The sequence below is a fragment of the Helianthus annuus genome, chromosome 4, assembly GCF_002127325.2.
Source record: "Helianthus annuus cultivar XRQ/B chromosome 4, HanXRQr2.0-SUNRISE, whole genome shotgun sequence".
Lineage (NCBI taxonomy): Eukaryota > Viridiplantae > Streptophyta > Magnoliopsida > Asterales > Asteraceae > Helianthus > Helianthus annuus.
This window is the reverse complement of record NC_035436.2, coordinates 73,222,985-73,236,067: the sequence shown is the minus strand read 5'-3', so window position 1 is coordinate 73,236,067 and position 13,083 is coordinate 73,222,985. Positions and strand designations below refer to the sequence as shown.

The following is a 13,083-nucleotide window of genomic DNA, read 5'->3' as shown; positions in this document are numbered from 1 at the left end:
CTTCTTCTTATTTATTTTGTCCTTTGTATTTGATCTTAATCCTAGATTCATCTATGATACAGGGAATACAATTTACGTGAATATAAACATGTATTCAACTAAACGGGTTGTAGCCTAGCGGTATAAGGTTCTAAAGAAAATGTGACACTCTCTATAAGGTTGAAAGTTTAACTCCCACATTTTGCAACTATATAAATTTATAAATAGAATTAACGAGTGATGTATGGATTAGCCAGTAAAAAAATAAAATAAAAAATTAGGACGATTTAAGTCGGATATTAAAGGAAAAGTAGATTTACGATACAATCCAATTTAACCTTTTTTAAATAAAAAAAGTTGTATGCTTTATTAACGCATTGAAAAATAAGGTTTCGCAATTTTCTCTTGAACCACCAAATTTAACCTTTTTTAAATAAAAAAAGCACATTTGTAAATCTAACTTTATGTGGCTTTTACTATTCAATAAAACTATTTTATTTAGATATATTAATTATTTACATAAGAAAACCTTAATATTTTAATACATTCCTGTCTTTTTCTATTAAAAACTTCATTTAATACTTGTATTTACAAAACTAAGGATGAGCTCGGTAGAGTATTAGTACTGAAAATACTGATCCTGAAAATTGCCAAAAATGGATACCGCTATCGATACCGAAAGTGCTCACAGTATTGGTACTGAAAATACTGATCCTGAAAATTGCCAAAAATTGATGCCGCTACCGATACCAAAAGTGCTCGATATGGTACGACATTCGAAGATAAAATATTGTACTGTACCAAACAAAAGTACCAATTCTAAAAAAACGCCAAAAAAAAATTAGGTACCAAAATGCAATCGGTACCGAATATTTTTTGGTACCTTGTAGCTATGGCTCATCCCAAATAAAACCAACCATTACTAATCCCTAATAAAACCAACCATTATTTGTAAGCAGCAATAATATTTAATTAACAAATCTAAAATAGTCTATACATAGATTTGTTATTTAAAGTCAACTTCAAATTACAGAAGCTCCACACCGTCAACTTCTAATACTTCACTATGAGTTTGAAAAAATATGGATTCTTATTTGCTAATTGTTTTGGCCCATCAATTAGAGGTCAAGTATAGGACCCTCCTAGTGCCTAACCCGCCTGTTTGGGCCTATTCTGGGCCTGCTTACCATTCATTTAACATAGGTTCATAATTTACGCTTTCTCAAACCATTGTTAATAATATTAAAATGAATTAAAATAGGACTGTTGTAATCTTTAATTTAATCATCCTTGGTTACTTGTAGATTGACAAAAGGAATAACCGGAAAAAAAAAAAACAGATTGCTTGCATTGATAATCAAGCTTTGCTTGACTACTGTTCGACCATTTGTAGTAGAATAACTAAAAAGTGCAAAAGCTATTGTTACGTCATTATTACATAGGCCTTCATTATTGGCCTTGAGGCTATAGCTAAACCACACATTCACAAGAGTGTAATGGTTTAACTAACCACTCATTAAATAGCTATGTTCAACAGATCTTAATCAATACTTCAAATCTTAAAAAGAAACCAAGAAAACTTTTATAATGCGTGAAAGATATTTATAATATGATATTGAGGTTCAAGCTATGTTCAGAAATGTGAATACTAAATTTGCTAAGCTTCCAAAGGGGCATCTTGGTGATATAAATGACAGATTTCATTATCGCAACACTGCAAAGTTTTATATAGAACTAGTTTTAAACAATGTAACATAGCACACATATAAATCAATAAGTTTACAAAGCAAAAAGAAAAAGAATAAAAAGAAGTTATAAATGTATAAAACTAGTAAATTGCCCCGTGCGTTGCTGCGGCGTTTCGTAAAAAAATTACGTTAAAATATGGACCAACAGAAAACGTACATAAAAAAAACACGAAAACGTATTATATTTGACCCGACTCATTTCTGGAAAATTTTTCGTCGAAACGTAAATCAACTTGAATTTTTATACCCATACGTACATAAAAATAAACACGTAAAACTCGCCTACATAGTCTTAAGGAAATTAAAGGGTTATACGTGTTAATGCTAAAATTTAAGGAGTAAAAATATACAAACATACAAAAGGACAAATAAAAAAAATGGTCAAACCACTGTTCAGAGTGGTTGGTAATTGTATTATATAGAATTATCATAGAACAAATTTAACTTATAATAACCATACGCAACACGTGATTCCATTCTATTAAGGCTGGGTGGTGTGATATAAAGCTCACAGGGGCTTTATAGTGCCACGTATGCACCACATAAGCCAGGGTCTTTATCGTTAACTTGCACGGTGTGGGATAGTGCCCATTTAAAGCCCTCTATTAAACAAAATATAAAAAGAAGAAAATTAAAGATGGAAAAAATTGATTGGTTGGAATCATTGAGCCCCACCTGCACATTCAATTGGCGCTCGTTACTGGGATGGAGCCCCCTCCATAACGCCCCCCTTTGGCGCCTAGAAAATGGGGGACGGGCGCTATAGGGCGCCATTTTAGCTGATTTGGCAGGGGCGGTATACCTCACCATATGGTCCTGACAAGTTGATCTAGTGGTTAGTCATTTGGTTTCTCTACTTAAGCTCCCAAGTTCAACTCCCACTAGCATCACTTTGAAGGACATTGGTGGTGACAATGAAGTTTAGAACTATGCCACTTTGGAGGTTGGCAGTTCGAAACCGAGCCGAACTGGGTTTTACCGCAGTGGGCCTTTGGGTGGGCGGATTTTCCTCGAAACTGGTGATTTTGTGGCTCGGGTATGCATCCAACTCTGAACGTTATGAAGGAGGGGATATATTTGCTCGATTGAGAGCATCCCAAAATATTTATCCGTTGATTTAGTTGGCCATTAAAAAAAACAACGTTACATTTCATCCTGATTTTCATTCCAAAATACCACACACCACCTAAAAGTTGTCCACAAGTCCACAACCCGTTTAACACTATGATAATATTTTTCTTGAATCTTCTTGTGTTGCATTCACACACACATCAAAGGGAACTCACCATGGAAAACGCTTATAGATCACTCGAATTATCCAACTTTCTTTGCATATTCAAGGTTGCTTCCTCTTAACATAGTTGGTGTGATCAATGAACCTACATTGCTTCTTCTTACACCGCCCACTACCTACCAAATATAATTAATTGTGCGAGCAAACATTTAAAGCTATTCATATGAAAATAAAAAAAAAATTAAAAAATTGCTTCTTCTTACACCACAACCTACCAAATATAATTAATTGTAACATTTAAAGCTATTAACAAGTTTCAACACAAGATAACAACACATTTGACGTTGTGGCATGTGACATTAGCAACAAGCAAGTTACATTAACAACAACCTTATTATTATTAGGTTTTTACTTTCTAGTCCTTTTTTCTCTCCCGTTTTCGCCGGAGGATTCCGTCTCGCCGGAGGCTCGACGAAGGCAGTTGCCGGGATTAGTGTGCGAGGTCGCCGTTTGTGGGCTTGACCTTTCATCCTAATTCTTTGCTCCTTGCATCTTCCATTCGCTTTCCGGGAGGGGTGTGCTCCGTTGCTCTTCGTTGCGGTCTCTGATCCATTCTCCCTGCCGGATCTTCTTCAAGTTGGCTTAGTGGGTCTGATATTGGTTGCTGCTTCTGGTAAGCCCGCTTGACCGATTCGAATCCCATTAACACTCCTTTGAAGTTGTGTCATTGGCTGGGAGTCCTGTGTTTCGGCCGCCATGGTTCTTGCCCAAAGTGTTATCACAAAGTTGTTCGTCTCTAACCTTCCTGAAGGTTGTACCCCATGGGAATTGAGGAAGTGTATGGAAGACTACGGGGAGATCGCAGGCACGTATGTGGCGAAGAAAAGAGATAAAGACGGTTGCAGATTCGGGTTTGCTAGTTTCAAAGAGGTTAAAGATAGGAAGGAACTGCTGAAGAGTCTCACAGGGGTCAAGATGGGAGATTTCAAGTTGAAGGTCAACATTGCAAGGTATGCGGTGGAAAACTCGGGTTCTGATGATCGGCCGGAAGTCATGAAGAATTCTCATAAGGCCTCTGGCCAGGATCATTCTGGGAGAGTTTTTAACCTCAGGGGTGCTAGGAGTTACAGTGATGTGGTGGGGAAGTCTTGTGCAGCGGGTGGTTTCGGTTTGGTCCCCGACGTGCCTAAGTCAGTCGGTTTGCAGGATTCGAGGAAGTATGTCGTGGTGCCGGACAGAGCTGGAGCGCTCAGGAGTTTGTTCGGTGTGGCTTTTATTGGGAGAACTGTGGACCTTGAAACATTGGTGGATTTTGACAAGCTGATTGCCATTGCTATAATTCCAGTTGCAAACTTTCAATATCTTGGAGGTCTGTCTCTTCTAATTTCCTTCCATGATGGTGACTCGGCTAGAAAGTTTTTTGACTCGAAGGGCATCTGGGGCCTGTGGTTTTCCAAGCTCGATCCATGGAGCGGCCAGACGCTCCCCTTTGAAAGAATGGCTTGGCTTCGGCTGAACGAAATCCCCTTGCACCTCTACGATCCGGAAGTCATGACTCTTGTCGGGGAGATCTTTGGGAAAGTCCTGCACGTTCCAAAAGTTGTCGAAGATGATGCTGACCTGTCCTTCTGTAGGATAGGGGTGCTTTGTGGTGAGTCTGGGAGGATCATGGATTCCGTTTCTTTAAGGTGGAACAATAGATCTTTCAGAGTTTGGGTTGAGGAGGAGTTGGAGGTTTGGGTTCCGGATTGCCTGGCCTCCAAGGGATCGGATGATCGGAAGTCCACGATGTCGTCTCCGGTGGTGGACTTGCAAAGCTCCGGGGAGATGGGTAACGAAGGGGTGCAGGAGAAGGTAGGAGGGGAGGAAGACGGCGGGACGCTAGGAGTTAATTCTTCCCATGCAGTTCCTTTTCCCATGCATGAGGTAAGAGAAAATGTTGGCTTGAATGTTTTTGAGGTGGCGGAATGCCAGATGGAGGAGAGAGATGGATTAGGGAATCTAAAAGACGATGGCGGTGCTGGTTCTGGAAATAGAAGATTGGCTAGTGGGTCCCCCTTTTTCCCTCTGTCACAGGAGGATCACGTGCAATGTGGTAATGTTTCTGGAGTGAAGAAGGTTAGTGGGCCCGGTCCGGTTAACACTTCTGGAGTGTTTTTTTTCCACTCTGAGGATGTGAGCAAGAATAGGCCCAATAAGAAAGCGATAAGGCTGAGGCCCAGATCTGTGAGGCCCGGACGCAAGGGTTTCCCTAGCCCTATCTCGGGAGAAAGACCAAGGAAAAGAAACAGAGAAACCGGTGAGTTCCTTTTTGATCTTAATGAACAAGTGGCTGTCCTATCTTCTGATATCCCCGAGGATGGGAGCTATCTCGATCTTAACCTGGATTCAGAACCGGCTGGAACTTCTGATGTTCCTTCGTCTTCTCCGGTTCGGGCGCTCTCAGAGGTTGAGGCCGTGGGCGGGTCAGCTGAGGTCGGTTTGTCTAAGGATGTAGAAGCGGGCGATTCAGGGGAATCTCGGATCAGGAAAGAGGTTGACGCCACTATCACTATAGGGAAGGTGATTGGAGTCAACTTGACCAATCATGAACAGATTGTCCGGAACGTCGTCAGCGGTGAAGGTATTAATGGGGTGTTTAAATGAATATTATGTCTTTCAACATCAGGGGTATTAGAGGTATTGGTAAGGCCTCTTGGGTTAAGGATATTAGAAAAAGGAACAACATCGGTATTTTAGCCTTACAGGAGACGTTGGCCGAGTCGATTCCGACGGATGTGCTAACTAAAGTTTGGGGTGACAATAATTTTGTTCATGCTTGTGTTGACTCAGTTGGTCACTCGGGGGGATTATTGTGGGTGTGGGATCCGAAAATTCTGAAGATTGATTCAGTGTCCAAAAACAGGCATTATCTGCTCATAAAAGGGTTCTGTTGTTGGCAGTGGGGTCCCAATTAATTTGCTGAACGTCTACGCTCCGCAAAGTACCGCTGCAAAGAAGAATTTATGGGAGGAATTATCTAGCATTCTGGACCCGGATGTTGGTTTTTGGGTCTTGGCCGGGGATTTCAACGCAGTTAGGTCCACCGAAGAAAGGAGACACTCGAACTTCAAACCGGTATGTGCAAATAACTTCAACGAGTTCATTTTCAATAACGGGTTGGTGGAGTATCCTCTGCAGGGGAGGCGTTTTACGTGTGTCAGGGACGGGGGCAAAAAGCTCAGTAAGTTGGACCGGTTCTTGGTTTGTAGCGAGTTTTTTAACAAATGGCCTTCGGCTTGCGTGAGAGTGATCCCGTGTTGCATCTCCGATCACTGCCCTATCATCTTAGAGACGGTGGATATGAACTTTGGGCCTCGTCCTTTTCGTATATTTAGCTCGTGGATTGGTAAGGATGGGTTCGAGTCCGCGGTTCGGTCCCCCTTAGATGGGTTCGTGAGTTTTGACCCCCCAGACTCGTGCTTGTCACACAAGTTCGCCATAATTAGGTCTTCTGTGAAAGTTTGGAGAGATGCATTTTTATCTAAGGAGCGCGAAACCGAGCTAGGGGCGCTGGCTGAGTTAGAGCTTTTGGAAGTGGAAAGAGAAAATAGGGACCTCTCCGAAGAGGAAGATTGGATTGTGGCGGAGAACTTAAAAATATTAAAAGATGTGGAATTCAGGAGGAATTTGGATCTTCTTCAGAGATCGCGGTCCAAGTGGGCCGTGGAGGGCGATGAAAACTCTAAGTACTTCCATGCTATTGTTAATAGTAGAAGGGCAGCGAACTCTATCCATGGTCTTAACGTTAATGGAGAATGGTGCACCAAGCCGTCTAAAGTCAAGAAGGAGATTTTCTCTTTTTTTCGTGACCGTTTCAAAGAAGTTAATTCGACCATGCCTGAGTTGTCGGAGGTCAACTTTAGTAAAATCTCTGAATGGGAAAGCAATATGTTGGTGGAAGAGTTCTCGGTTCCAGAAATAAAAGAAGCGGTTTTTCAGTGTGGGGACGATCGTGCCCCGGGCCCGGATGGTATGAACTTTAAGTTCATTAAACATTTCTGGGACCTTTTTGAAGATGATTTTTTCCAGAATTTTCTCTTGGTTCCATGAGAATGGAGAAATAAGTAATGGGAGTAGCTCGTCTTTTATCGCTCTCATCCCAAAGGTTAAAGACCCGGTGTCGCTTGGCAATTTTAGACCTATTAGCCTGGTGGGAGTCATCAGCAAAGTGATTTCGAAAGTCATAGCGAATCGGTTTAGAAAAGTTCTGGATGGGGTTATATCTAATTCTCAGTCGGCTTTTCTTTCCGGTAGATACATTCTTGATGGGCCTCTCATTGTTAACGAACTTATTACTTGGGTCAAGAAGAGGAAAGATAGAGCGTTTTTGTTCAAGATAGACTTTGAAAAAGCTTTCGATAATGTTAGATGGTCTTTTGTGGTCAATGTTCTCCATCAGATGGGCTTCCCGAGCACTTGGGTTAAATGGATTTCGGGTATTCTCAAGTCGGCCAGATCTTCTGTCTTAGTTAACGGAGCAACTACTTTCCAGTTCCGTTGCGAGAAAGGGATGAGACAAGGCGATCCGCTCTCCCCGTTCTTGTTCCTTGTTGTTATGGAAGCTCTTTCTCGTATGCTATCTCGGGCGAAGGAGGCGGGTATTATTAAGGGAATCCCTACTCCCAATAATGGGCCGGTCATTTCTCACCTTCTCTATGCGGACGACGCCATCGTCTTAGGGGAGTGGTGTAGGGAGGAGTTGGGGAATGTCTTGAGGATTCTGAGATGTTTCTTTCTTTGTTCGGGGCTCAAGATAAATCTAGACAAATCCAGCTTATTCGGCATTGGGGTGAATTCGGACGATACCAAGGAGATGGCCTTTGAGTTTGGTTGTAAACCGGACTCGCTCCCGTTTATTTACCTTGGGTTAAAAGTTGGAGCTAACATGAATCGGATCTCCAATTGGCAACCGGTGTATGAGGCGTTCCGGAGTCGTCTCTCCAGTTGGAAAGGTCATCTTTTATCGATTGGGGGAAGAGTTGTTCTCATCAAGTCGGTCCTGGAGAGTCTACCTTCCTTTTATTTCTCTTTATATAAGGCTCCCAAGAAGGTCATCGGACTTGGAGAAGATGATTAAGAGGTTCCTGTGGGTAGGGGTGTGCACGGTTCGGTTCGGTTCGGTTTTTGGGTAAAATCAAAACCGAAACCGAAATGTCGGTTTTCGGGTTTTCAAAACCGTTCGGTTTCGATTTTTTTCGGTTTCGGTTTTTCGGTTTTTACGTCGGTTCGGTTCGGTTTTTCGGTTATTTCGGTTTTTGGAACAAAATTATGTAAGATTCAAAAAATAAAAAGTATAATTTATATTATAACAATCTTTTTATATGTTTACATTTAAATTATTATAGTTAACCTCTTTAATTAATATTGTTTACATAAACCTAACCTTCTAATATTTTTTATGTTTCTTCAAAGTTTTTATTAAATTTTGTTATATCTTATAGGTAATAATAAATCATTTCAGTTATAATGTTTATATTATAAACACTTAACATTCAAGAATAAAATTAACATTTTCTACTAGCATTGGGTTAAACACTTAATTTAAACTTAAACTAAAAATATATGGATTGTAACTTATCGGTTTGGTTCGGTTTTTTTCGGTTATTGAAAAGGTTTATCCGAAAACCGAACCGAAATTTTCGGTTATTAAAAATCCGAAAACCGAACCGTCGGTTTTTGTTTCGGTTCGGTTTTTTCGGTTCAGTTATTTCGGTTATTCGGTTACGGTTCGGTTATTTCGGTTTTCTTGCTCACCCCTATCTGTGGGGCGGTTCGGTGGAGGAAAGGAAAATGCACTGGGTCAAATGGGATCGGGTGGCTCGCCAGAAGAAGGATGGTGGCTTGGGGCTCAGTAAATTAGGAGAGGTCAATATCTCTCTTCTGTCCAAATGGGGATGGAGGTACAAGACGGAAAGCGGTAACCTTTGGAAAAAAGTGGTTGATGCCCTTCATTATAGTAGAGTCTGCTGGGAAGGAATTAGCTTCAAGAAGACGCTTAGTGGAACTTGGAGTAATATCGCCAAGGTGTTTATTAACACTAAGGCAGGTGGTGTTCCGTTGCGAAACTTTCTTAGAGGTATGGTGGGTAATGGTGAAGACATCGCCTTCTGGCTGGATTCCTGGATTATCGAAGAGCCGCTCAAATTGAAGTTCCCGGTTTTGTTTGCGCTGGAAAGGGCCAAGAAATGCAAGGTTGCTGAAAGGTTTGTGAGACATGGTTCTGTTTCAACGTCGAAGTGGGACTGGAGTGTTTCGGATCTTTCTGCGGAGGCGGCTAGTGATCTCCAGCAGCTGTGTTCGCTGCTTGATGGTGTCCGGATCAGCGACGCTGCTGACAGTTGGAAGTGGCAACCCGGTTCAAATGGTTCTTTCTCGGTCAAAGAAGTCAAGACGCTTCTGCGTGGGGACCTTGCTGTCGGCCCAGAATTTGTGTTGGATTGGTGCCGATGGATCCTGAACAAGTGTAATATTCACGCGTGGCGGATGGAAATGGATCGAATTCCTACAGGTGATGCGCTAAGAAGAAGAAACGTTGCGATTGAAGACATTTCATGCCCTTTCTGTGGCTCGGAAGACGAGACAACGGAGCACCTTTTTATCTCGTGTAGAATGGCTGCGATTATTTGGAATGGTGTAAGTGTGTGGTGCAAGATCCCCAATATTTATGCCTTTTCAGTCAAGGATCTTTTGGATTTTCACGAGACGTTAAGGTCATAGGAGAGGAAGATGGTCGCGGTTCAAGGTATTATTTTGTTAGTGTGTTGGTGTATTTGGCGTGCGAGGAATAATTTCAAGTTCTCCAACGTCCCGATCAAAATAGATAGCATTATAAGTGAAGTTAAGGCGTTAGGTTTTTTTTGGTTTTCGAATAGATCGAGATTCAAAGGGATTGATTGGGGGGAGTGGTGCTCGTTTGTAAATATGTAAGTTCTCTTTGTTTTGTTTGTTTTTGCCGGCCCGATTTGGGTCGGTGGTTCCGTTAATGAAGTATACGTTTCAAAAAAAAAAAAAAAAAAAAAAACATTTAAAGCTATTCATATGAGAATAAAAAAAAAGTTGTGTCAAGTTGACATACGATTTGGATTATTGTAAATGTAAGTGTCCATGACAATTGACTAGTGGGCTGGTAGGGTTGCCTTCCTATTGTTAAATTCATCCCTCTTTCAAGTAGATCTTCTTTAACAAGACTAATTTGGAGTTCAATCCATTAAAAAATGGCTCACTTGAAAAACCTCTAAATACAATTGGATGCTATAATATCCGCAACCAACAACTTCGCCGATGAAAGTTGCATTGGGAGTGGGGGATTCGGAAGGGTGTACAAGGGAACGATTGCGGGTTTCGATGGTTGCTTTGAAGCGTTTAGATCGCCGTCTAACTGATATCGAGTTTTGGAAGGAGATCATGATGCTTCCACTATACAAACATGATAATATTGTGTCTCTCTTAGGGTTTTGTGATGATTGTGGCGAGAAGATCCTTGTATGTACCCAACAAAAGTCTTGACTATTATCTCGCGAGTGATAATCTAAGATGGATTAGACGCCTTAAGATATGCATTGGGGCGGCTCGTGGATTGGCGTACCTTCATAGTCCAAGAAAGAGTATTGCATCGGGATATCAAGAGTTCTAATATTTTATTAGATCAAGATTGGAACGCCAAGATCTCAGATTTTGGTCTCGCCAAGTTCGTATCTGCCAATCACAAGTACACATTTTATTACTCTAATGCTGTAGGCACGCTTGGATATCTCGATCCACTTTACGCAGAGGAGGCTGGGTTATTAACAAAAGAAGAGTCAGATGTTTACTCTTTTGGTGTTGTATTGTTTGAAGTAGTATTGTGTGGGATCGAAAACAAAGACGCTGGACAACCAGCTTTAATAAGATTAGTGCGAAAACAACACAATAGAGGAAATCGTTTATGGTAGTATAAAAGAAGAAATAAATCCTGAATCTTTGCAGGTGTATGTTAAGATCGCCTACCAATGTTTAAAGATGAAACGTGAGGAACACCCATTAATGAGTGACGTTGTGCGGGCACTAGAAACAACCGCACTTAGTTATCAAGTAACTTGTTTTTTTTTTTTTTTTAGCAAAACAATTTGGTTTTTGACAGAATTGTTGATAGTATCATTGATTACTTTCTAACACTTTCAGGAACCCAAAAGTGATCAAGATGCAAACACTTACTTACCGCCAAAATCACCCTCAACCGGATCGTGGGAAGTAAGTATCCCCCTGTATTTATTTTTGTTGCATGAAGACATTTGTAACAAACCATTCAAACATCGAATTGTTAGGGCTACGCATCCCATAGATATCGAAGAGTATGCTAGCTCCGAGGGTGGAGGGTTGCTTGTGGTTACAAGGAAATGATCTAGTAAAAGGGAAACATCCATTCGTCATATTGCGTGTTGTTGGACATGACATTAAACGAACTACGGTTTGTGTTCTGAACTAACTATATATAATGTTTTTGGTGACAATATTATTGTTTCAAAAGTTTTACTACATTTTTGTGAATTTTTGGGTTTTGCAGACTATGAAGAACAATCAAAATCCGGTATGGAAGTTTACCTTAGAAAAGCCTACAAAAGCAATATTGCATTTGGTAGTTTGTTCTGACTCGTGGAGTAAAAAGGTACATCAAATCCTAAACATGAAAATTGACACCGTCTTTTCTTTTGACACAAATAATAATATATGAGTCGTGTTCGGGTTCAGCTATGTAACCGGTCTAGATAAAATCTTTGTCATGTCAACCTGCTAACCCGGCACGATTTACACCATGTATATTATTATCTTTGGTTTTTAATTATTGTGAATAATAATTAATAGAATATGATTTTCAATTTTTGATTAGGACATTTTGGGTGATGTGGATATAAGTCTTGCTGACGTGGTAAAAGAAAAACAGATGAACAATATGTACAACATTGGAAATACTCGGATTCATGTGGAGTTGCAATGGGAAAGTTCAGATTTGCCACTAAAATCAAAGCCAAAGCTGTTGAAGTTCATGAATTCAGTTTACAATTTAGCTGTTTCATAAGCCAATTTTGACAAATTTGGAAATATGTATATGGGCCTAACATTGATTAAACCGAAAAGTATGTATGTGAGCCTTTTGAAATTGGGCTTTTTAAATCCTTCTATGTCATCTATTTTTGTAACCCAAGTGAGTTGGATTGAATTGAAGTAGTGAACTATTAACTTGTAAATATTTATGGAAAAGACAAGTAGCTTGTTAAATAGTATAAAACTTCCTTTTTATATATTAAATGGTAACTTTGGATCACTGACGGACCACTGGAGTATCATACTATCATCGTGCCACTAGTTGAACCACCCAATCATATTCATCTCCACTAGGCTATAATACATATACACAAATTCATGAGTAAACTCAATCTGGGAAAACCCCGTTGTGGGAATCGAACCCAAGACCTCATGGTCCATAAGTCTTATCCAACCCCCAACATGTCACTAGACTATAATGCCATGGACTAAATAGTAGGGTTGTAAATGAACCGAACGTTCAGCGAACAGTTCGTGAACCGTTCGGTGAGAAGTTCGTTTATTTTTGTTCGACTAGCTTAAACAATGAACACAAACAAAAAATTTGGTCCGGTTAGCTTAGCGAACAAACACGAACACATGTCTCATTCGTTCGACTGCGTTCGTGAACGTTCGGTGTTATGTTTTACGTTCGTTTATATTAAAAAAATAAAAATAAGCCTATCATTTAAACATATTAAAAACTTGAAACCCTATTTTTTATGAGTTGGCTAAAATTTCGACATTCTAAGACATTTTTTGGGATAATTATGTCTAGGTTAGTTAAACTTTGAATAATAATGTTTAAGTTAGTTAAATTTGATTCATCGTTTGGTGGTTGTAGTAGACTCTTGTGTTTTAATTTATCATTTGATGGTTGTATTTAACTACTTATGTCCAATGTTTAAGGATAACAATGTTTTTGTTTTCATTTTCAAGCTGAATATTCCTTTACGTTCGTTTTTATTTACTTGCGTTCGTTTGTGTTGGAGACCAGTGTTCACGAACTGTTCGTGAACA

At 40.1% G+C, this 13,083-nt stretch overlaps 1 protein-coding gene across 1 annotated transcript; it reads left to right on the top strand.

Moving 5' to 3' along the window:
- The first annotated feature begins 10,097 nt into the window (after positions 1-10,097).
- Positions 10,098-12,153, top strand: LOC110878088. Its single transcript, XM_022126339.2, has 5 exons — positions 10,098-11,073; positions 11,164-11,232; positions 11,307-11,449; positions 11,546-11,647; positions 11,870-12,153. Exons 3-5 carry the CDS (start codon positions 11,336-11,338, stop codon positions 12,056-12,058), a joined length of 405 nt encoding a protein of 134 aa, XP_021982031.1. The 5' UTR covers positions 10,098-11,073; positions 11,164-11,232; positions 11,307-11,335; the 3' UTR covers positions 12,059-12,153.
- The last annotated feature ends 930 nt before the right edge of the window (positions 12,154-13,083 follow it).